At 31.7% G+C, this 25,696-nt stretch overlaps 2 protein-coding genes and 1 long non-coding RNA gene across 3 annotated transcripts; 2 read left to right on the forward strand and 1 right to left on the reverse strand.

Annotated features, from left to right (window-relative positions):
* On the forward strand, positions 1 to 3,378 carry LOC146924801 (uncharacterized). Its single transcript, XR_015010997.1, has 2 exons — positions 1 to 208; positions 3,108 to 3,378. It is a non-coding gene; the product is annotated as an uncharacterized LOC146924801 (long non-coding RNA).
* An 8,043-nt stretch (positions 3,379 to 11,421) lies between these two features.
* Positions 11,422 to 13,419, reverse strand: LOC146924802 (coniferyl alcohol acyltransferase-like). The gene is made up of 2 exons (XM_085709749.1): positions 12,942 to 13,419; positions 11,422 to 12,662 (listed from the first exon to the last, which is right to left on the reverse strand). The coding sequence occupies exons 1-2, from the start codon at positions 13,359 to 13,361 to the stop codon at positions 11,664 to 11,666; spliced, it is 1,419 nt and encodes a 472-aa protein (XP_085565875.1). The 5' UTR covers positions 13,362 to 13,419; the 3' UTR covers positions 11,422 to 11,663.
* Positions 13,420 to 24,139: 10,720 nt separating this feature from the next.
* LOC146924803 (uncharacterized) lies at positions 24,140 to 25,621 on the forward strand. The gene has a single exon (XM_085709751.1). The coding sequence runs from the start codon at positions 24,145 to 24,147 to the stop codon at positions 25,414 to 25,416; it is 1,272 nt and encodes a 423-aa protein (XP_085565877.1). The 5' UTR covers positions 24,140 to 24,144; the 3' UTR covers positions 25,417 to 25,621.
* Positions 25,622 to 25,696: the final 75 nt, after the last annotated feature.

Consider the following 25,696-nt stretch of genomic DNA (forward strand, 5'->3'; position numbering starts at 1 on the left):
TAAGAGATTAATGATGCTAGTTAATGAAGTTTAAAGTTGTTAAATGTAATTTATGATTTATGAGCTTAATATTATTGTTTGAGAAATCTCACCCCTTCTGCGTATATGTTGCCTCGACCGTGGGTAATGTGCAGGTATTAAAGATTAGAAGTGTTCGTGAGAGGACTCCTCACTTGTGTCTAGGTGCTCTGATACGTAACGGGATGGGGCTTGCTTTCTTATCTATTCCTTACGTGTCTTTATGAACTTTTTACGAATAAGTATTGAATCAAATTATGAGATTTTCTGATAAGGTCTGCGTGCCAAGACTTTGTTCATGTTGAACTATTTCCGCTGCGTATTTCCATACTTTTATGATGTTGAACCTGGAAGGATATTTATTAATATCTATTTTATGACTTAAAAGTAGTATGTTACATTCCGTTTATGAATTAAATACTCTGATTTTAAATGAAATTTTCAAGTTGGGAAAACGGGGTGTTACAATTGGTATCAGAGCAGGTCGGTCCGTCCGGCCAAGTAGATGAGTCGTTGTGTCGTGTCGTCATGTTTTCTAGTTAGTAGTTATGTTTTTTATGTGATCATGTTTAACTGACTAACTTGATGTGGTTTTTGTGTTTTGTTTGAAGAAGTAATGACTAAATTTATTTTCTCTTGTGCTTTGAATTTCGAGGACGAAATTCTTTTAAGTTGGGGAGAGTTGTAACGCCCTCCTTTTATTTAATTATTTTTATTAAGTTAGAATCTATTTATGTGATTTATTTATATATATGAGGTGTTAGTATTTTATTATGTGGCATTATTTTATTATTTATTAGAATATGAGAATTATTAGAGTAAGTAGATTTGGAGGTTAGAATAGAAAGAATAATAAGTTATTGGGCCTAAATAGATTTAGGAAGAGTGATTAGTATTATAAATAAGGAAGCTTAGGTTAGAAAGAGTTTTTACGTTAAACCGCTTTTTGGAAAAGAGGAGAATAAGAGAAAAGAGAAGAAAGAGGAGAACTCAGAGAGAGAGAACCCTAGGAACGAAGAACGCTGCTTTTGATTTCAGAAAAACAATCTAAGGTAAGGGTGAGACTATCTTTCACTAATATTAAGTCTGTAGATCATTAGATTGCATCTAACATGTTTTAGGATAAGTTTTGTAAGATTGTGAGAATTAGAGTTTGAGTGAGAATTGATGATTAGGTGATGAAAAACTGTTGAATTGATGTAAGGGGGAAGTCTCTATTTATTCATAAGAGTTGTATGATCATATGGGTAGTGAAGGGTTTTATTTTTCATTATCTTCGATTATCTTTTGATAAAACCATGTTAAATTTATGTTCTTATATATTGCTAAAATTACATGTTTGATTATCATTTATGAATTGTGATGATATGATCTTTGTTTATGCATCTGCTTCGATTAAATTTGTTATTGTTTAATCATGTATTTCAATTTTATTTTCAATTGATGAATTTAAATTCCTAATCGAAAAAGCGTATTCGTAGAAGTCTTGATTTTCATGTTACGTTAAAGAATCCTTGAATTGAATCCCTAATAAACCTGCGAAGGAGTTATATGATTGGGTCTAAATTAGAAACTTCAATAGGAATAGGATTCCTCTTAAAATAGTTGCCACTAATTTTGAAGGAAATTAGCATGTGATATTTATGAAAAGTTTGATCATATTTAATTTTGTTTGAGATATTCAATGGTTCTACTGATATATATTTTGGATTAGATTCATGATATTGGGCATCATATATATTAAAATATGGCAAGTTTGTTTGTTTGTGGCTGGCAGTGGGATCAGTGTTATATAGTAATGCTTAAAAGAACATGATTTTTCACACATTAATCAATTACGAATGGATTCATGGATAGATTTTGAATGAAGAGAGATAGTACTTGAGATAAAAAGAGAGAACCCGAATCTGTGCTATCTTCCTAATTTATAGAATGAACTCTATTATATATATATATATATATATATATATATATATATATATATATATATATATGATTGTGGAACATTTGTTTTAATGATAAATTAATATAGGCAAAGTGTAATTGATGAATTATTTAACTAAGTGTAATTTGTGAATTATCTGATGATGTGAAATTGATGTGATAATTGAAGATGATTATATAGTGATGTTATTAAATTACGATGTGTTATTTGAAGTGTGAATTAAAGATGTGTTATATAAAGATGTGTTATTTGAAGTTGTGTGATTTAAAGATGTGTTATATAAGAGTTGTTATATGCTACACTTGTTGTTGTTTGCTGTTGTTGACCATTAATGTCATGAAGATGTATAAGTCGGTCTAAGTTGTCATGATTTAGGAAGTTGTCAATTTTAATGGAGTTGTATAAGATGCTCACGTTGTTGTCCAAGTTGCATTTAGAGTTGTGTTGTTGCATAGTCAGCGATGGGGGCTTAATGCCTGACAGGTCCTTTATGACCTTAGCGATGGGGGCTTAATGCCTGACAGGTCCAACTATGACCTTAGCGAAGGGGGCTTAATGCCCTGGTGGTACCACATGTATATTGAAGTTGTCTAAGTTGTTGTTGAAGCTGTCTAAGTTGTTGTTGAAGTTGTCTAAGATGATTTGAGAAGTATAAGTTGCATAGTCGAGTCGAGTTGTTAAGAGGTTAAGATGTCGAGTTGTTAAGAGGTTAAGATGTTGAGTCGTTAAGATTGATTTATAAGTTGAATACGAAGTTGATGTTGATGATTGATTATGAAGCTGACCATGAATTTGATTATGAAGTTGTTATGATAATGCTATGTTTGATAATGCTATGATGTTTATGATTAATATTTGACGATATGTGATGATGTTGTGATTAATATATGTGATGATGTGTGTGATTATTATTTGATGATGTATGATGATGTTTATGACTAGTAACTGATGTTATATGATGATATATGATGCTATGATTAAGGGATATAAGATGAAGTATATGACTAATCTAAGAGATTAATGATGCTAGTTAATGAAGTTTAAAGTTGTTAAATGTAATTTATGATTTATGAGCTTAATATTATTGTTTGAGAAATCTCACCCCTTCTGCGTATATGTTGCCTCGACCGTGGGTAATGTGCAGGTATTAAAGATTAGAAGTGTTCGTGAGAGGACTCCTCACTTGTGTCTAGGTGCTCTGATACGTAACGGGATGGGGCTTGCTTTCTTATCTATTCCTTACGTGTCTTTATGAACTTTTTACGAATAAGTATTGAATCAAATTATGAGATTTTCTGATAAGGCCTGCGTGCCAAGACTTTGTTCATGTTGAACTATTTCCGCTGCGTATTTCCATACTTTTATGATGTTGAACCTGGAAGGATATTTATTAATATCTATTTTATGACTTAAAAGTAGTATGTGACATTCCGTTTATGAATTAAATACTCTGATTTTAAATGAAATTTTCAAGTTGGGAAAACGGGGTGTTACACTTATTTTGAACATCTTGGTGAAAATCAATATACACGTCACTTGTCTGCTCTAATGCCAATGATAGACCTAGGAGAAGATAGAGATGAATTCGCATGGAAAACGGCAAGCTATATGCCTTGGATTATTAAAGACGATAGCGACGTCGGATTTATGTTTAGGAATATGGTGGAAAATAATGTATTATATATATATGTTCGTTCCATATGCAATTATAATGAATGTAAGTAGGGATTTAATTTAATGATGTGTAATGATGTGTAATGACTTGTAATGTGTTGTTCGATTATGGACACTATGTTCCGTTTTGATGAATTTCAAACTTTTGTGTGGTTTGAACCAAATGTCGGTTTGATTTAATTATGGACATATGTAAAAGATATTGTATTTTTCTTGTTTATGACCGAGTTTCATTGTTGTATAATTTGAATTGCCTATGGAAATGCTCTTGTGAAATTACAGGTCAAAACTGGCCTAAAAACGGCTTGGTAAGGGTTAGCATTAATGCAGGACCTGCTGTCTGCATAAATGCTTTCCTCGGCAGTTAACTACCGAGGAATTCCTCGGCAGTTAACTGCAGTCGGATTTCAAATTCCTCGGCAGTTAACTGCCGAGGGGACAAAATCGTATTTTACATGTGTGTCCCAGCCTTCTCTAATGTGTGAACAACAATTTTCTTGAGCTGGATCATACTCTACAGTGGTCCAGTTTTTTTTTTTTTTTTGTTGGTAAAAAGCCAAAAGAACATCCAAAAAGGACAACACCAAATAAAAAAGTGAAAAGGAGAATTACATCTTTCACACAGCACACACACTGATAGTATGTTGAAAACTGAGATAATGAAAAAAATAATTTAATGTGGACGGTTTATCATAATATCATATACTCCTTTGTATTTGACGGTATGAAATACTTTCTCACGGTGAGAGATTTGTGACACTCTCAGTGTAGACAGCGCCATATTCTAAATCAAAGGTTTGTGAAAAGATTCTTGAAAGATTAGATCACAAAAGTGATTAAATAATATGAAAGGTAATTGTGTTGGGATTATTCAAAACATTATCGATCTTGATTGATTATATACTTTCTAAATTTCAATTATGTTTTCACTTATCTCTTATCGTACATTTTTATGGATGACATACGACGAGAGATCCATTTTATCAATTAACTTTCGATGTCTCACTCAGTTAATTGGTTCAATGGTATTCAGATCTGACGTTGAATGTCAGTGTAAACCTAACCCTATGTTTAGAAACTAGCATCCACATATGAGTTCATTTCATTTGTTTTAGATAAATAGTTGGTGTCTTGCGCTTTCTAAATCAAAATATTATTTTCGGATAATTAGTCGGAAAAAGCATTAATAACAGACATAAATCATCAATGTAATAAAATAAAGCTTATATATAACCAGGCAGACTAAAAGTTTACATTGAAATCCTAGCTAACTATACTAAGAAGCATTTTAGGCTTGAACACAAGCTCCAAATGGTCTTAAATGGTGAAACTAAACTCTTCCTTATATTTCTCTCTAAATCAAGACTTATATGGTACATTGATTTGTTTTTTGCAATGATTTACATCTATTTATATACAAGTCTGTAAAGTGCATAATCGCCTAGCATAATACGTTTACCTAGCGAATATGGAGGAAAAAGACAATTCATCCGAATGGTCACTAAAATTGTCTTGATTCGATAGGGAAATTGTTGCTCACCTAGCGAATCTGTTCTTGCATCTCCCTAAAACTTCTATGGAGTCCTTATTTAGACCTCACTCCAGCTCGTCCGACAAATCTTCCAATCTTACAAAATCATTTCACTAGAAATCATTTTTTATCGAATTCAACTCTCTTTACATTATTCTATAAATACATGCATTTTAAAATAACTTAAAAAATAATACAAAGTTTCTGAAGAAAAAAACACATAAAATTTGCTAAGTACAAGGTTTGAATCCCAAGGCAAGTATATGACTAATTGAGTTGGCAAACATATACACTTAATTTTCCATATTATATTTTTATAAGGAAATTGATTTTTTTAGGCTTTATTTTGGCCTAAAATTTTGAGGTCTAAAGTCTTAGTTTGGAACGTTTGACCCTTGGATCAGTTTTGAAATTTATAAATGCCTTTTTTATTATATCATCCATCACATTGCTTTTTTTTAGAAATTAATTTTTATCCACTTTCATGTAAAATAATTTATACTGTCAAACAATAACACATCACTATTTGCATGAATTTTAAAATAGATATGATTGAAATCAAATATTTTAATGAAGTAAAACCGTGATTGATTGACGATGTAAAATATGTTTACACTTTCTATACATTACAATCAAATCTTTTTCTTTCTTTATTTTGTTTTAATAATCATTTTCTTATTATTATCTTACATCTCATAGGCGTGTAAGATGGTAATTTTTGGTAAACTTACTTATCATATATAGGGACTATTTGTATAGTATCGCATGGAGGTAGGTAAAAAACCAACTTGTTAGTAATACTATCTTCGTTCTTCCTCTAGATTTGGCTTTGGCCTTTGGGGTAGGAGATCCATGCATCACCAAAGGTGATTATATTTTCTTGGGAAATACTTTTACGAAGGCTTTCAATTAGTAAAATTTTGTCTAAAAGAGGAATGATTGGGGTGGGACGGATTTGGGATGTGTGTGGTTCCAAGATGAACATGGGGTATCATTTGAGTGACATTGGCACCCCGTTGTGTGATATAAATGGCATCAACTCGCATATATGATCAAACTCCTCTAAAAAGAAAGATGATCAAACTCAATTCAAATAAATAGTAGGACCGCTAGCGAAGTCTTTTTATATTGTTAGTTGCTAAATTTAGAAACCTCGTAGTTGTGATCATGTCATACTTCGGAGTGCATGAGGTCCTCATGATGAGGGTGGTCCATATATATGTACATATTCACAACCACTTGAAGGTAGGGGTGTTCAAAACCGAACGAACCCAATAGAAAAACCGCAAACCAAACCAAACCGAAACCGCAAAAAACCGCACTTGGTTTGGATGAATTCGGATGACTTTTGCACTGAACCGCGCGGTTCGGTTCGGTTTGCGGTTTGCATCTCAACAACCGAACCAAACCAAACCAAACCGCAAGAATAATGAATATTACTTAAATATGTACTAGCCCAATTACATAGCTCAAGAATAATCTCTTTTGATTTGATTTTTCCATCGTTGCACCATCAGGTTCGATTATAATTCCTTTCCATCTCTTTCAATTCATTTCCAGTGATGAATTTGTTTTCTTTACTTCCCAATAATTTGTTTCATGCTTATGTTTCTTCTTAATTTTACCTATTTTGATATAAGTTTTACCTAATATTTTGTCATATAAACATCAAAATAAAATGTCCTATGTTTATTTTGTAACAAGTTGGCAATATTAGAGTTAATGTAATATTTTTTTATCTCGCGACAAACCGAACCAATCCAAACCGCATTGGTTTGGTTTGGTTTGGTTTGGTTTGGATGACTTTTTAAAAATCAACCGAATCAAACCAAACCGCATGTTTTTTTATCTCGCGGTTTGGATGACTTTTTTGCTCAAAACCGAACCAAACCGCACCGCGAACACCCCTACTTGAAGGTGGTCCATATACATGTACATCCATACCATCACTACCGTTTTTTTTTTTTTTTTGAATAGTCTCCTTTGATTACGGAAATAGATCCTCTTACATGTATTTTACATATCAAAGAGTAAAATACACTATCTTATCATTCATCATAAAAGAGAAGCACATAAAGAATTTAAATAAAGTGAGTTTGAATGGTTATATATCGCTCTTTATTATTTCATGTGTAAATTATACGTATGAGAAAATTCATTCCCCATCGCTACTAATTTGAGCATACTTTTAAGAGTAATATAGTTGGAAAAAAAATTGACGACTTTTAAGACGGCCTTTTTTTTTCATTCTTCTTTTGAGATAAAAGTAAAATAGAGAAAGTAAGAATATAATGAAAGTATGAGAGAGTTGTTACAAAAGTTGTCAACTTTTAGTTGTTCAAATATTATTGCTCTACATTTAAAATAAAAAATATTTGATCAACACCTAATTTCCCCAATATTAGCTAGCTATATCTAATTAATCACATGCAAAACTATGATTAATTTAGTTAAGTATATAGTTGATTTACTTAGATCACGTTAAAAATTGTGAAATTGTAGTTAATCGTGTAATTGAAATGACCACAATTTTCACCCTGAATTGAAGTAACTATCTATCTAAATCAACCATATGATTTAACATGATTAACTAAATGTCACCCTCTCAACAAGAGAGAAAAAAAGTAGGCATGTTGGAATATGTTGTCTGAATATGTTACTCTGCCAAAACTATGTGAATTTATGCTTATTTTTGGAGTTGCGCCAAACTATTTTTTTTTTCTTCTAACCAAATTTAATTAGGTCATTTAGATGAGATTTGCGATGTCACCATCACAAAAAAAATTGCGTGGCATAATATCATATGACATTGATCAATTCAAGTGTGACACATAATTATACAAATCAACACTTTTTCAAGTTTCAAAAAGTAAAATACACAATTTTCGAGAAAACATTTCCTTTTATAATTCCTTAACTAGTGTCCCGGAGCACCGGTTAACATTTCTTTTTTTTAAATATAAAATATGTTAAAAAGAGAAAATAGTTGAATTGACTTATATATCACAATTGGATTGGTCAATGTGAGACATTCCCTTCTTATGATACATAAGTGGAGCTTATCATTGCTCGTAAGTGCCTAAACTATCTCTAATATTGTACTACATCTTTATCCCCTCCACCATATGAACACTACATATATTAATTACTAGTATTTCTGACCTTGGTATACCTACTTTTTTACAATGTTAATTTAATAATTTTTTGTGTAACTTGACTTCGTTAATTTTCGAGTATTAAAATGAATAACAAAATGGGAAACCTCCAACAAATGATGTTCTGGGTGGGGGTAGTTGTATACCGAGTTTATCATTGAATTGTTCATTGGTCTTTAGAGTTTACAACTTTTAAATGGTCTTTGCATTTCTGAACAATTCCAACACAAGTTCTTAATCAATGAAGTCGTTAACTCTCTCATTAAACTATACACATTTGGTAGATTGGTATTGGTCACACTCACACTTACCTACAGTATTTTATTTATAAACAAAGAAAGGCTTAATTAGCATTCATAAAAGTTAGTAAAAAGTGGCCCACGATCAAATTCTTTTCACTCCAAAATTCTCACGCACACTAGGAATTAACCATGTGTTTTTTTGTTGTTTAGAGTTTTAGAATTTGAACTTATCTTGTACTCCCCCGTTTCAAAATGAGTGTTGCTTTAGCAAAGAAAAATTGTTTCAAAATAAATGTCACTTTCAGTTTTCAATGCAATAATAACTTTTTCTTTTCAATTGTACCCTTCAATTAATACCCTGCACACTACTTCCAAAATATTACTTTTAAAACTAACCAATAGTTAATAAGGACAATTTGGTAAAATAATCATTCTCTTTCTTTTAATCATTGCATTTCTTAATATGTATGTAAACACCTAAAACGACACTCATTTTGAAACGAATGGAGTATACATTTAGAACCCCTCTTTTGAAAAAAAAAATAATAATAATAATAAATCTTTTTCTTTTAACAAAATTACATACTTCAAATTTTATAGCCTAGAGCATATTTTTTCTGTTCAGATTATAAAATCTGAACCATCTTCGTATAGATGCATGGACATGTTTCTTATAATCAAACATCTTCTTCATCATCGACTTTCTCTTCTTAACTCCAAATCCCTTTAAAAACACCTTATTTGAAACAATTATTTAAACCAAACAAATATTTAAAACAAACTCCTGATTTAAAACTAAAAGTGAAGATCTTTTCATTTTTTTTTTCAAAACAATTATTTAAAACAAACAATATTTTCTTTTATTGCAAACAAAATTATATATTTTTTTAAGTTACAATCTTTTTGGTGGTTAAAAATGAAATATGCTACACTCGCTTTTGACTACGTGCTTTGCTTCTGTTTAGGGCACAACTTGTTTTTTGGTTTTTGTTTCAGTATTCTGTTTTCTCCAGATTTTGATGTTACTGTTGTTAGTATTTCATAGTCTTTTCTAACACTTCTTGTGTTTGAAGGACTTGTTGGTTTGTGATAATAGATCATATTTTAGCTTCTTAAAAAAAAAAATTATATATTTTATCCTTCTTAAAAAAATATTATTTTTCATAGCTCATTTGATCTGACTTAAAAAATTACCTTGGAATCACACAAAAAATATACCTTAGGTCTCATCTACTTGTGCTATTTAAGCCATTTGAAATCTAAGCCATCGATTACTTAAACGAGTATCTTTTATTGGCAAGACTTAAACAAGTATCTGAATTAGGCATGGCAATGGGGCGGGGTGGGGACGGGTTTTACATTCCCCGTCCCCATACCCGATTCTCATATACTTACCCGTTACCCTACCCATACCCAACGGGGATGAGAAATTGAACCCCATCCCCGTCCCCAACGGGTTCGGGTATCCCCGCCCCATCCCCGTCCCCGCATTGAATAAATTTTTTTAATAAAAAATAGAAGATTTTTTGCAACTCCTAGAGAAATATTGTAATGCATTATCCAACAATATGTTCACTTTAACATTTGTTAGACCGATTGATTTAGTTGTTCCTTTAAATATCAATGGTAGTTTTTATAACACGACAATTATCAAATAAAATAACATGACATATCAACATAAAATAGTTTTATGCATTCGAGACGGGTTTGAGTATGGGTTCGGGGTGGGTACCTATATACCCGTTACCCGTCCCATACCCGTGTTTTGAAATTGGGGAAAACCCAAACCCATACCCAAACCCAGTCAAAATGGGAAAACCCGTCAAATTGGGTTTGGTTCGGGTGGGTAAACACGGGTATGGGTTTTGTTGCCATGCCTAATCTGAATATAGTAGGATTGCATATTTCCCATCAAGCTCCAAAAGGAAGAAAAAATAGTAGCATTCTCGGCCTTAAATAGGACTATCAGCAACATAATCAAACAGAGACATGAATGTTCAGAATTATATACTACTGCAAATTTATAATAATAAAAAAAATTGTATTTTGAAGTTTTGTTGGATACCAATATTTGATAGGAAGAATTAATTCAAAATTAAATTTATTTTAAAATAATTAAATATAAAAAAGGACATGGCACTGCATGATTGTTAACACACCTAACAAAATTTCAGAATACTATAGTATTCACCTAACACAAAATCATGCATGCTCAACCTTGTTTCAATTATGTTCATCAAAGAAATCTAATGAGTTCGAAGGTGATGACAAGAAATCTAAGATGAAAGTCAATATTTCAACCAAAATATTTGATCACCAACATCACAGAAGCAATCAAAAAGTGGAGAACATCGACAAACTATAGCAATATGATAAGTATAGAAACAAATTCAAGTTTTTAAGAACAAATTCAAGTTTCTAAGAACATTTAGTATGTCTTTCATATCTTTAATTTCTTTGACTTTATTTAAAAAAAAATTATCACTCAAGCTATACAATTTCTTTGCCATTTCAATTCAATCTTTCTTTTTATTTACTTTTATTCACAATTTTAATTCCAAGTCTTTTTATTTTTCACATTTTATTTCAAGTCATGCAAATTCAGGCACTTTAAATTATACGTACTATTTTCCTTCTGCGTGATTGTAGTACATGATCCACACACAAGACATAGAGAGGGTGAAGATTGGAAGATTGAGTCGCTTTGACCCATGTGCGATAAACCAATCAAGAAAATTGTTTGTTTGTGTGTATTTTAAGGGTTTGTTAACGAGTGTTCCGAGACTCTCTTTAAATATTTTAAATTAGGAAATTACAAGTCAACTAGTCAAATTTTTAACGCATTAAATATACATGTTTTTACTTACGGCTCTTAACGAGTGCTCCGGTGACACTCGTTAACATTTCTCATATAATATTAATCGGATTTTTTTTAAAACATTTTACAACCTTAACAAGGAACATTACATTATCATTCATCTTAAATTCAAAGCAAATTAATAGCAAAATGCAAATTTTTTATAGTTACTATATGATGAATCCATGTGGATGTAGGAAAAATACAATTAACAAACAAATGAATTTAGTAAACACAAACTTTAATTGATGAGGTAATCCCAAGAGATTGGTCTAAAGAAATGGGGAGCTTGAGCCTCCATGAAGTGCAAGTGTCCCTTAGGAAGGTGCATGTAAAGCAACCAGTCACCATTCCTTTTAGGGCTTGGCATTGGCATAACATAGCCAGCACTACCTCCCCAAGGAAAATGATAAGATCCAAACACAGGCTTCCCCCATCCAAAATCAACCTTCGACTCTGGAAACCTTTGTCCTGAAGATACCACAAATGTTGGTCCTTCTTCTCCACCAGTGCTACCACAATAAATCCTTGCCAATCCAGGAACTGGACGATGCTCTTCCACCCAATCTATTAAACCCAAGAAATGCTCCTCTGTCACCGCCGCCTCCAAAAACTCATGAACTCGATCTGCCACCCAACATAGCGGATTATCAACCAGCTCTTCTGCTAATCTACCACCATAGGGAATCGAAAGCACATTCCCAAAATATGAATTCATAATCTCTTCTTTGTTTTTGTCACCGTTGCTTAGCCTCTTTCTTCCGTCAACCACAAGCCCCATTTTTGCAACAATGTTTTCATTATCCATTGAAGCGGCTTCAGCAACCATTTTCCACAAGAAAGCAGAAAAGGACTCGAGTTTTGAGCGCTTGGAACTACCATCATTGTTTGAGTTGGCTAGGGACTGCATGTTGTTGAGTTCTTTGCTTGTTACATAGTATATGCGACTTATTATTGGGTTGGTTTTAATATCAGAGTCAGATTCAGGTTCAGGTGGTGGAGGTAGATCAGAGACGGGGACATACATGTCATAAATTGAAGGATGGATGGAAGGTGGGCGTCGTGGGGTCAGAAGTGACCGTCGAAAACAAGGTTGCGTTGTTGGGATCAAAGACTTGTTATCATTGGGCCGAGCTATCTCGGCCCATGATACAAGAAACATGTTTGCAGAATAGGCATCCGCTATGCGATGGTCAAAAGTGCAAGCCACTACTAAGCCACCACATTTCATCCAAGTTGCCTGCACAATAACAATGATAATTAAAACACTTTATAATACTAATTCTTTTGTAAGGGATAATACTAATGATTATTAAAAAAACTACATGCCGATGATGATAATTCTTTTCCTATTCTAATTTTCCCTCGAGACCAAAATGTTTGGTCGATATCTATTAAAAATTTTAAACTTTTAATACAATGAATGTACAGTTTCCAAAAAAAAGTTTCTATGTTTAGTTTTTAAACTTGTGCCCTTGGGGCACAAGTTAACATTTCCCTGAAATTAATACTATTTTACCTGAACAGCAAGTACACCATGTTTCTTCTTTGGAACAAGCTTCCCTTCAACAGATTCATCTGGATTATACAAATTGAGAGATTGTAACTCAACATCAGCAAAAGCTTCAACAAAATCAACTCCACGATTGTTGCAAAGTAACTCAGGTTCACCCATGGAGTTAGTCATCACTTCACCAGCAAAGGCATAATAAGAAACAAGAGCCTCACCTAAGGAATTTTTCAAACACCCCACAATGTTATGGTGGGTGCCAGTAGTAATCACAGGCTTATTGTAGCAAAAGAACACACCAACATCAACTGGGGGAAGAATTAGGTCAAGGTTTGATAGTGGAAGCCAGTGCTCTTGCATTGGCAGAGCAGCAGCCACTATTTCTTTGTTGGTAATATTCACTGTGAATTCTCCTTTTCCAATACACATCTTGGAGACTAGATTAGGAGAATGTTTCACTACTAGTTAAGTATTTGTCTTGTTTGGTGAATAAGGTAGAAGGGTGCATGCATGTATTTATAGAATAACGTAGAGCAAGGTGAATTTGGTTGGTGGTAGCTTTTATTTTACTATTCAGAATCAAAGTCAATCTTGGTAGCATGTGAAAAGAATTATATATGGGAAATTTTGTTTGTTATGAACGGTTTGGTGTTTTTTTTTTAAAAAAAAAAAAAAAAAGTGAATACGAGTTATTAATCAACTCTTGGGATTTAAGAAATATTATTTCATTGTTCATAAGAATTGTGGTAATTTTTTCCCTAAAAAAAAAAGAATTGTGGTAATTTTAGTAGTGAAAAAAAGGAATCACATACTCCCTCCGTCCCGTTTTAAATGACCTAATTTTAAAAAGTGTACTATTCATATAACATATTTTGACCTCATTTTTCTATTAATACATAAATACAAAATATAGCATATAAGATCTTGTTGGATTCGTCACGAAGATTATTTTCAAAATATCAAATTTTCATAATTTTTTCTAATAAATTATTAAAGATATTTAAGTTCAAAATTGTGCATTGGCATACGTGACATGGTCAACTAAGTCACTTAATATGGGACGGAGGGAGTACTAATTTTCTATATCTATTTTGGAGACATTGTTTTTAGCATGTCCAGTCTTATTAGTATTAATAAAATCAAAGAATGAAATTATTTTTAATGTTGTAATTTTGCTGAGATTTTTTTATGTAAAATAAAAATAGAGAATTTTGGCTTTTAAATATTTTTTCTCAAATTTTTAAGTTTTAACAAATTTAATTTTTTGTATTAAAAAAAAAATGTCATTTTTAATATACTTAGTTACCACAATCATTAAAATTATATTAGATAGTTTACCTATTAAATAGCAGCTCATTTATTTCGCAAACGAGCAGTGCTATTTAACGGGAGAGATATTGTCGTGAATTTGTCTCTATGATATTTTTCGGAAAGTATAGCATTTTCCTTCACAAATAACCTAACGAAAATCTTGTTTGGATATCTCTTAATCTCTTACATTCATTTAGTGTGTGTTTGAAAAATCGCGTCAAAAACTCACATCCAACCGACTTCTTACTTTCTAACTTCTAAAATTTATAGTTAAATATTGTGTCAAAAAAATTCATAGTTAAATATAACATTAAGACGTAAGATAGAGTTATGATATTTTGACATTCATAGTTGTCGACGTTATACACACACACACACCATTCAGTCTACTTTTTTTTGATTTTTAAAGATTTTTCCCTACTTTAATTTGCGTGCTAGGCTTTGAATTGTACATTTGGTGATAGGGTGTGTATAATGACAACCATTTTTTGTTGTCAAAATATCATAACCCATCAAGGTATCACTGAGAAACATTGTGTGGACCATGACCAAGAATTTTGGTTTGGTCACACACACAAGATTTTCTCCTTCTCTCTCTTCTCTTCTCTCTTCTACATTTTCTCTCTCTTCTCTCTTCTCTCTTTGTGTGTGACCAAACCAAAATTCTTGGTCTTGGTCCACACAAGATTTTCTCAGTTATCACTTTCTAATCTATCTATCTCTTTCTTCTTATCAAATCACCAACTATCATATCTACCATATCACTCAATCTCTTTCTCTTCGAAGATATATATACATTCATATGAATGTCGATCAATCATTTTTCTTATTAATCTAAAAAACAAACCGTAGTGAAACAATCACTCCTTGACCACACCCCTATCCCTGACTATAGCTGATTATTTTAATATAGGATCATATTTCTAATATTTTTCAAGTTTGATCCAACACATTTGATAGTGAAGCATTTTAAAATAATTTCAAAAATAATGGACGGATGCTTTAATCAACTAACGGTGGTGATTGATTGGCGGTGTGAAAAATCTTTACAATACATATCAATTAATTAAATCTTTTTCTTTATTTTTTTAATAATCTTTTTCTTTTCTATTCTCTTGATTTTTAAACTTTTCCAACATCTCATAGGCATCTAAGATTATCATTTTTGGTCAACTTTCTTTGTTTTTTTTACGATCATTTTTGGTAAACTTATTTATCGTATATAGAGATAATAATTTGTATAGTATTGCAAGGAGGTAGGAAACAAACCAACTTGTTTTCCTTCAGAAGAAGAAAAAACAAATTAAACCAAGTTGTTTATTTTTTATTTTCCAAAAGTTTGCCGTCATTTGGAAATATGCTTTTATTATTCTTGCTACTCCATAGGTTTTTCGTGGAAAGCTATATTTGGGCACCAACTCGCATACATAATATGACAATTCAAATATAAGAAGGAAATGGTCTGATAAATATGACATCAACTTGCAAATATAATATGACAATTCAAATATACGAAGGAGAAGATGATCAAACTCAATCCAAAATAGTGGTGGTAGCTAAGTATATATTTTTATATTTTTAGTGCCTGTAGGCTATAGATAGAAATCTCATATTTGTGAATATGTCATACTTAGGGTTGCATGAGGATATACAGGATTACACAGTGTTATTGTGTATCATCACAACCACTTAGGGGCGATCCAGTAGAATATAGATCCATCCATCCCATCATTAATTTGGGTATACTTTTAAAATCATTGGATTACACCTGGTTAATAACAAAACTATGGTTAATTTAATTGAGTATATAGTTAATTTTTTTTATTTTTTTTACAAAAATAAACGGCATTCATTCAATTAATTGATATGTATATCAATAAAATATACAAATTCAAAGTTGCTAAAATCAAAAACGGTGAATTTGCGATCAAATTGACATCATTCATGCTAATAGCATAAAGTAGCAGAGTACATATGTCTACAAATATATTCAAGTCTTCAGAATAATCATGTCTCCGACTTGCAGTATTGATTGGATTTACACTTGATCAAAATTAATCTTTTAACCTGAATTGAAAAACATTATCCTAAGACGGAAAATAAAAAACACACTGCACAAAGAGATAAATCAAAACAAACAGAGTCGTGCTAAGACGACAAAATCACAAAACAAACGAAAGAAGAATTAAAATATATAAAAATCAATTATTTAATTAAAAGAGAAAGAGAAACAATTGATCTGAAATCCCTCCTCTTCGATAAATCAAGAAGAAGAAAAGTGGTATCGACTAGGATTTAAGATGGTGGAGAGAGAAATTCATTGAACATTCGAATATACAGTTAATTTAGATCACGTAATTGAATTATCCATAATGTTGCCATGAATTAATATAACTATCAATCAGCATTAACTGCATATTTTTTAAGGTGGTTAACTAAATATCACAGATATTGATATGTTTTTTTAGGAAAGGATGTTTATAACAACTAGTAGTCTAGTAACATGTGCAATACAAGTTGGTGTGCCAAAGCATGAGCGACTTTTGTCTTCTGTTCAACTCTAACATTAAGTTTTCAAATTCAAAAAATAAACTATACTTGTAGCAATGTTTGCTCTCCGTATAACTAATCAAAATTCAGTAATGTCATCTCCAAAAGATGTATCGTTACTCTGTTAAAATATGTGAATTTGTGCGTAATTTTTCTGAGTTGCGCCACTTCTTTTCCAAACCAAATGTAATTATGTCATTTAGATTATATTTAGATTTGCTATGATATTAATCTTCAATTAACAATGGAATATTCAATTTTGCACACGAAATTGGACTATGACTAAAATGAAATGGATGACTCCAGTCAAACTTTTATTCTTTTTATAGAGAAGAGTTGGGTTATCAATCCTTTTTTTTTTTTTTGAGCAAAGGGTTATCAATCCTCTCAATACTGTCCTACATTCTTCTTTTTTATATAAAGACTGCACTACATTCTTATCCATTCTTATAAGGAGAATGCTAACCATTGCCCTTAAGGCATTGGTTAAAGTACTAAAATAAGTAAATTTACTTCGAAAGTGGTGTAATTATTGCTAAGAAAAAGGTAAAGACTTGTATTTTCAAGACAAAGTTTCTTTTAATGGAATCCTTAACCATTGCCCTTAGGGCACTGGTTAGCAAGGTCCTTCTTATAAAGACTGGAGTACGCATATTAATGAGCAGTGATATATGTACAACTTTTTGGTACAATTATCATGACAACTTTGGTTTTATCTCTTTTATTGGTCAAAAATATTAGAGAGAGAAAAAGGAAGAAAGAGAATAAGAAGATAATGTGAGTATGAGAGAGAAAGTTGCAAAAAGTTGTTAGAAAATGGTTGTACAGTTATCATTTCTCTATATTAATTGCTCCCTAGTCTTCTAACCTTGGTAGTCCCTTGGTACACCTACTTTTTTATATATGTTTTTTTTTTTAAGAGACTTTCTATTATTTTATTTTTTTTGAAGGAAGGAGACTTTTTATTAATGTTAATTTAATATTATTTTTTGGTGAATAGATCTTTAAATTTCGAGTATTAAAATGAATGACAAAATGGGAAACCTCGAAAATATTATTTTCTAGGTGGGGGTAGTTAAAACTGAGTTTTACATTGAATTGTCAATTGGGTCTTTATAGTTTACAAATTTTAAAGAGTCTTTGTATTTCTGAAAATTTTAAACAAGTTCTTAATCGTTGAAGTTGTTAACTCTAATTAAATTATACAAAAAAATTTGACTAAAAAAAGTACAAAAAAACTAATTAAATCAGCCGTCTTATTTTCTACCAAATCATATGGTAGAGATTAAGTAATAAATAAAATGTGTTTTCCTTTTGGTAGTGAAATAAATAAAATGTGTTTTAGATTAACAAAAGATTGATACATTTTATAAGATTGATAAATTATTTACAAAAGATGTATATAAAAATATTTCGTTAGATTTTAACATAAAGAAAATAATTATTAAAAAAACATAGAAAATAATATTAACTTTATGTTTTTTATGAGTATTAGAGTTTAATATATTTTTATATTTTAAAGTATAAAAAATATTTCATGTAATTTCAGTAGTAAAATGCATGCATTTATCTCGATTCATTTACTTCCTAAGATATTAAAATTATCTTATATATTTTTTTTCTGAGGAAAAAATTGGCTTATTTTTATTAAATGTAAAGTATTACATACAAATAAAAGGCCTGAATAAAACTTAGATCATTGTAAAAGAAACCTAAAGACAACTGTGTAGGAAAAAAAAAAGACAAAGATCAAAACAACAATGTTATGTAAAATCCTTCAAAAAAAACAATGTTATGTAAAAAAAAAACTAATAATATGCTTAACCTTTTAAAAATATAGTTAACCTACGTGTTAAAATAAATTTATATAGTTTACGTATTTTTTATTTGATTTCCATTATTTTTAAATAAATCAATTAGCCTTCATTTGTTTCTGCATCTAATAAGATAGAAATGCGTTTTTTTTTCAATAACTACATATACTACTATTAGCCTTTTATTTTTAAGAGGATGTTAAAGGGTGACATGGGGACATTGGTTAAGTTATCAAAATAAATAAATTTTTATAAAAAACAATTATATAATTATTGCTTGATCAAAAAAAATTATTGCTTTGATCAAAATTAAAAACATTTTTAAAACAAAATTTATATTTATAGATTTTTTTTAACCATCATTATTATGGGTACTAGTTAACCATACCTTTAACGTTCTCCTTAAAAAAAGAACATAGACGTACAATGCCGTGACCAAACGCACAACCAAAGTGTTAGTCATTAAAACATCATTAGTACTTTGACTTAGAGTGTTACACTCACACTTACCTATTCTCTTAACATTTCCCAAAGAATATATACAAACTTTGCTAAGGTAAGTTTTAGTCAATGATACAAGCGTAAAAAAGAGAAAAAGTTTAGTCAATGATACATTTGTCAAAAAAAAGAACACCAAAGTTTAGTCAATGAATACAAAGGGAGACCCACGAACCAAGTCCTATAAAACAACCTATTGCCAAGTAGTTTTGCACCGTGACATAATTTTCTTATTAAAAAAAAAATAGTAATGTTAACGTTTTGCACCCAGAAAATCATTTCGGATGCATACATCTAAACAAAACACGATTTTTTTGCATTGTTGATTGGAAGTACTCTCTGCACTTTATTATTAGAAATTTAAAAAAAAAAAAAAAAAATCTCTGGTTCTAATAAGAGATTTGTTAACTAGTGTTATGCGAGACTCTTTAATCATTCTAAAGTAAGTAAATATTTCTTATAAAATTCAAATATTTCATTTTCAATAAATTGAATACAAATTGCTACGAGGGTATATTTGTAAAATATTCAAAAAGTTACAACAATTAAGAATGTCTTGATTTTGATGTTATTTTATAGTAATAAGAACAGAAGATGCGGTATTATCTACAATTAATTAGTTTTCACCGTTGCATAATGATGACTAATTTTTGCCGAAGAACCTATGAGACATATAAGGTGGATTCTCCCTTCTCGACCGCATTTTTCCATACGCATGAGTATGGAATCGAACTCCCGACCACATCTTTAAATGGCTTAAATCCTTTACTATGGGGTTTTGTTGGATACGGATAATTTAAAATTTATTTTGAAATAATTAAATATAAAAGAATTATATGGCATTGGACGAGACGATATACGTAAAATTTATTGTTTTTTCAGGGGTCAAAATTTATTGCTTCTTTAACACAAAATCATGCTTGTTTAACACAAAACCCTGCATGCTTAGTCTTATTTCAATTATGTTCATCAAATCAACTTTTAAAATATTGGGTGACATAATATATGGAGTACTGAACTAGGAGTATATCTGTGTTATTGGACTAGTTTATCGGTTATTCGACCATACCTCTGATCATATTTATAAACAGAAAATTACTTTTTGAGTTCATTGAAAACCTAATGTATTTGGTCTCTAAAATAAACCAAATACATTAGGTGTTCAATGAACCTAAAAAGTAATTTTTTGCTTATAAATATGATTGAAGGGAGTAAGTTTAAACATCTGATGACAAGAAATCGAAGATGATACAAGCTTGGTGATACGCTGCATCTGGGTGAAAAATTTTGCAGAAATATTAGAAGGTTAACTTGATCTTTTTTGAAATTATATCAGGGTTAAATGTAAATTTTCGTAAGTAATTTATTAGTGGGTGTTAATGCGACAGAGTCCTGATTGATTAAGATTGTGATTGTGTTGAATTGTAAAATTGGTCAAATTTCTTTTACTTACTTGTGTCTTTCAATTGATAGTAACCTGCGTCGTTTATCATTTTGGGATCCTTTGATTGGTAGCATTAGGAAAAAAATTATCTGGTTAAAACATGACCATAGGTGGTTGACTTATTCTTATTAAATTTGTCTTGTCATCACTTTCGATTTATTTCTTTCCTTCTTTGAGGTTTCCACATATTTATTTCTTCCACAAAATATAAAGTTCATTTTAGAAAAGTCTTATTTTATCGGATTTAGTAATTTTTCAAGATTTGAATTTTATTTTGTATTACTTCATATTTTATAAAAGGATTTAAAATTATATGTTAATGATATTGTGAATGAAAAATTGAGTAAAATATGCGGTCACATTTTAATTATATTGCATAGGTCAATAATACGGGCAAAAGTTATTATGCATAAGGATTTCCTTATGCATGGTGCATAAGCAAATCAGAACCATTAGATCAAGGACAGGTGTTATAATCTGGTGCTTCAGCTCAAACATATCACAACCGTCCGATTTCTTTAACGATCATGATTTTCAGCTTCAGCTCTTCCTCTCTCAACCAACCACCTCCACCACACCCTCCATCCTCCGTCCACTCTATCGCCGTCACTTCCGTTCCTCCACCATCGATCTCCGATCTCCGATCCGCTCCTTTTATGTCTCAGCTTCGTTCAATTATCCGGCGAAATCGAGTTCAACGAAGTACCGATTCTGCCATGGACGATCCAGATCGCATTCGCACCACATCAATAAACTCGTGGTTGCCGGCGGTGAGTCCGCCGGAGGAATCCCACCGCGTCTTGCAAATCGCCGCATTGTGTCCTTTCTCACGCAAAAACGACATCACATTTCTGTTATAAACCGAAACGCTTTGTTTCTTCAGAAAATCGTATTTCACGCCAGCTTCAGAAACATGCAATCGAAGCATGTTCAGGTAAGAATCTGCATTAGCGTTTTCAGCTCTTAATCTCAGTAGATCCTCAACCGAATCCATGGAATCGGAAACCGAGTCAACTCGCTCTGAGTCAACTGGAAACGATTGAAGCTCAGATTCATGAAGCTTCAGAAACATACTTCTGAATTCAAGAATGATTGAAGCTCAGATTCGTTTTGGATTATGAAAGAGTTTGTTGCGATCTGGAAATGGATTCTTAAGTATGTTTTGTTTGTATTTTCATAATCTGGGAAAGTGTACTTCAAAGTTCTGGAATAAATTTTGGAGAGAAAAGAGATTTTGATTTAATTTTGAGGCTGCCGTATTATTCAATGGTGTTTATATGGGTTTCAGTGCGGCCTTAAAGATGCCGGACCCCAAATTCAAAACCATTAAGTACATCTAATGGTTTTGGAGTACAACTCACAGAAACCATTTCGACAGCAAAATGGTTTTGGAGTCCAACTCACGGAAACCATTCCCACAACAAAATGGTTTTGGTGTACAACTCATAGAAATCATTTCCACAGCAAAATGGTTTTGAAGTACAACTCACAGAAACCATACTCACAGCAAAATGGTTTTGGAGTACAACTCACAGAAACCATTTCCACAGCAAAATGGTTGTAGAAGGAAGAAGAGGAGGAGAGGGTGGGAGAGGATGGTGTGAGAAATGGTGGGGTTTGGAAGGCTATTTATAGGGAGGGGTGGGTGAAAAATGGTTGGGAAGCCATAAATGCAGTCAAAAACGTGGTAAAACACGTTTTTTTAACTTGACCACTGTCAAAAACGTGTGGTGCAGACCACCGGCCATGACACTGTCGCGGTCCGGAAAATACAATCCGGAATGCACCTTTGGTTTCCGGAATATACTTTCCGGATTAATGCGATTATGGTGAACGAGGGAAAAGTTGGCACTTCTTTGTAGGGCTAAGGACATTATGGAATGTATAATCCGGAATGATTCAACACTTTTGAAAGAGAGCCATCAATGTGGGTTTGGACGGTTACAACCACTAACACGTTTGCATTGACTGTATTAATGACCTAGGACTTGTTTTAAGCTATAAATAGGCTTCCATTCAACAAATACCTTCATTCTTCACTTCATCTCTTTTCTTCCATTCTCTTCAAATTTTTTAAGTTTTGTAGGAGTGTTTGTGGTGTCATGGTCATTGTTGACCGTTCCTATGAACCCTGCAATTGCATTGCAGCTTGTGTGGGGTTCATATAACGGTCAACAGAGACCCTTGACATCAAAGAAAGACACAAAATATTCATATCGTTTTTGTTCGGATTTAATTTTCTGGAAATCTCTTCATCTCTTTTCTTCAATTTTCTTCAAATGTTTTTAGTTTTTTAGGGGTGTCGGTGGTGTCATGGTCATTGTTGACCGTTCATATGAACCCTGCAATAACATTTCAGCTTGTGTGGGGTTCATATAACGGTCAATAGAGACCCTTGACATCAAAGAAAGACACAAAAAAGCGCACGACATCTTGTCTGAATTTTATGTTCCGGAAGTAACTAACAATCTGGTTCGGAAAACATAATCCGGATTAGGGGTATTTTTGGAATTTTAACAGGGCGCGCGAGAAGGCAGTAGGGTGGGAAAAGTAATACTCACAAAATATAAAATGTAAAAAATAATGGGCTTGAGCCCAGCCGCAAAGTAATACATACACATATGCTAACAACCTGCTTAAGATTATCATAATTATAGGCAAGGCGTTCAGAGAAGAGAGTAGAGAGGCACAGCGGTTAGCAGTGGAGGAGCTTCTTCTTTAGGTATCACACACTCTCCTTGCCATTATTTATTCATCTCTTATGTCATATATATTTTTTATCAGTAGTAGAAACTAAACAATCTGCTTAAGTTTTTATTTTTTGGTACCATGCAAAAGATTTCTTATAGTATTAAAATATGCTTTATTTGGAGATGACATATCAATGAATTTGGTAATTAGGCTTTTGGCAATAGCTTATTATAGCGGCTAGTTTGCAGAATAAAATTAGAGCTGTTTACTCTCTCAAGTGTTTATAATCTTTTTTAGGGCAAATACATATTATATGTTTGTACCAAGTTAGTTTTCTAATTTATTTCTTAACAAATTGGTTATTTTAGACCGTAAAAGTATACATGTTAACCTTTTAAACAAATTATGTTAAAAAAAAGTTGGTATACGTTTGTCATTTATAATATCAAGCTGGAACATTATGTTCATCGTATCAAAAAAAATATAATACGTGAATAACTTGTTACAAACATCTAATTTAGAGGACAAATTAAATGATGTGTTTGACTTTTTGCACTAGTTTATAACGTTTTTCATTTTACTAATTTATAGCAATTTTTAAGATGTTATTTGAAGTAGCATTGATATAGTGTATCAATTTATAGCTTATAGTGTATCAATTTTTTTTTCTCATTTTTATTGTTGTTATTTTAATTGAAAAAAATTAAATATTAATTAACATATTTCTTATGTCATTTTATATTTATTAGTTAGTTTAACTTTTAATTTTACCAAACACTTCAAATTCAATTTGCTAGCTTATTTCCTATCGGCTATTACCTGTCTTATTAAGCTAGCTTATCATCTGTATGCTACTTTTCACTGAATATATCTTAATATCAATACTATATGCAGCCATTGAAGCATGCTTAGAGTAATTAATTTATTCAAAAGAAGTAGATGTAGAAGATGTGGGAGATTTAAATTCATAAACAAGTGCAGTTGTTGGTGCTCATATTTAGACTCTAGGTCACATGATCATGCCAAGAAGAATATGAACCAAAACTCAAATAGTAAGAGTTGTAAAGATATTTCAAAATTGTTGCTCCCTGAAGACTTGTTGTTTGATATCTTCAGTTTGGTTCCTCTTAATTGCCTAATTAACTCTACAAGATATGTTTGCAAATCTTGGGCTACTACTATTTGCAGCTCCGATTTTGCTAAAGTGTACCAACGCAATGGGCGTTCTAAATTTGGTCTTTACATTGAAAACCGCATGGAAGAAAGTAGTTCTTATTTCTTGGATATTAAAGATGATATGAATGGCCAATTTGAAAGGATTGATTTGGGAACACCTAAAAAAATGGGGGATTTAATCAGTACTTGTGATGGCATATTGCTACTTTCGAATGCTTGTAGAGAAAATTTCGTCGTGAACCCCATTCTCAAGTGTTGGCTTAGGATTCCTCATTTTCCGATTTCACATGAACGGATAGTATTCAGAGATCAATTTATTATAGCTCGTGTTCCTTGCACTGACAAATTCAAGGTGTTCTCTCTAGTTATCCATGTGGTTTCAGGTGTTTTTTGGTATGTTTTCTATGTTCTAAGAATTGGAGTTGATAACTCATGGAAAGAGATAGCTAGAAAAGAAGCTCCCCTTAAGGGGTTCTCTTTTCAACGACCAATTTATAGTGGAGGCAATGATCTTTACTGGATAACAAATGAGGAAGTTATTGTGATGGATGTTGATAAGGAAATTATTGTACGAGAATATCCGTTTTCCCCTGTGTTGATGCGTGGTCGTCCACCTGTGAAGTTTTTATGGATGGGAAATTGCCTTTCTTGCATTGTGTATAAAGATCATTTTCAGAAAAGATATCAAATCTACATTTTGGATTTTGATTCAGGAAAATGGTCTCTTTATCATGAGATGGGACCTTTCAATTATGTTGCTGCTAGTGGTAACCAGCTTAATATTATGAGTGTGATATTTCGTCTGTGGATCAACGATCAAATTATCATTCGAGTAGCTCTACGTCCAATAAGAAATACGTTGACAAACGAGAAAAACATACATTTTAGTTACAATGTCAAGACCAAACAATTGACAAAGATTGAGGGCATTGCCTCGGGTGATTTTGAAGTATGGCTTCACACTAACAGTCTTTTTTCATTTCCAAGTACTCTGACATAGCTAGTTTTGTGGTATAATATATTTAGCAGTATTATTTATAGTTGTCTTGTTTGAAAAACAAGTATTTATATTTCTATTTAATTATTTAAGTTTCATGGCAACTTCTCAAGTATTATCTTGAAAAGAAGATTAGATGAATGGTAAGAATCCTGTTTATACTTCAGTGAGTCATTTAATATTATGATTCCATAATTCTTGATAGAAATTAGAAGAGGGTGTGATATTGTTCTGAACTAATGCAACTCATTATGCCTTGCTTTCTCTATTTGGATTTTGTCAG

Source organism: Medicago sativa, chromosome 5, assembly GCF_051527215.1.
Source record: "Medicago sativa cultivar Bolivia chromosome 5, Bolivia_mono, whole genome shotgun sequence".
NCBI lineage: Eukaryota > Viridiplantae > Streptophyta > Magnoliopsida > Fabales > Fabaceae > Medicago > Medicago sativa.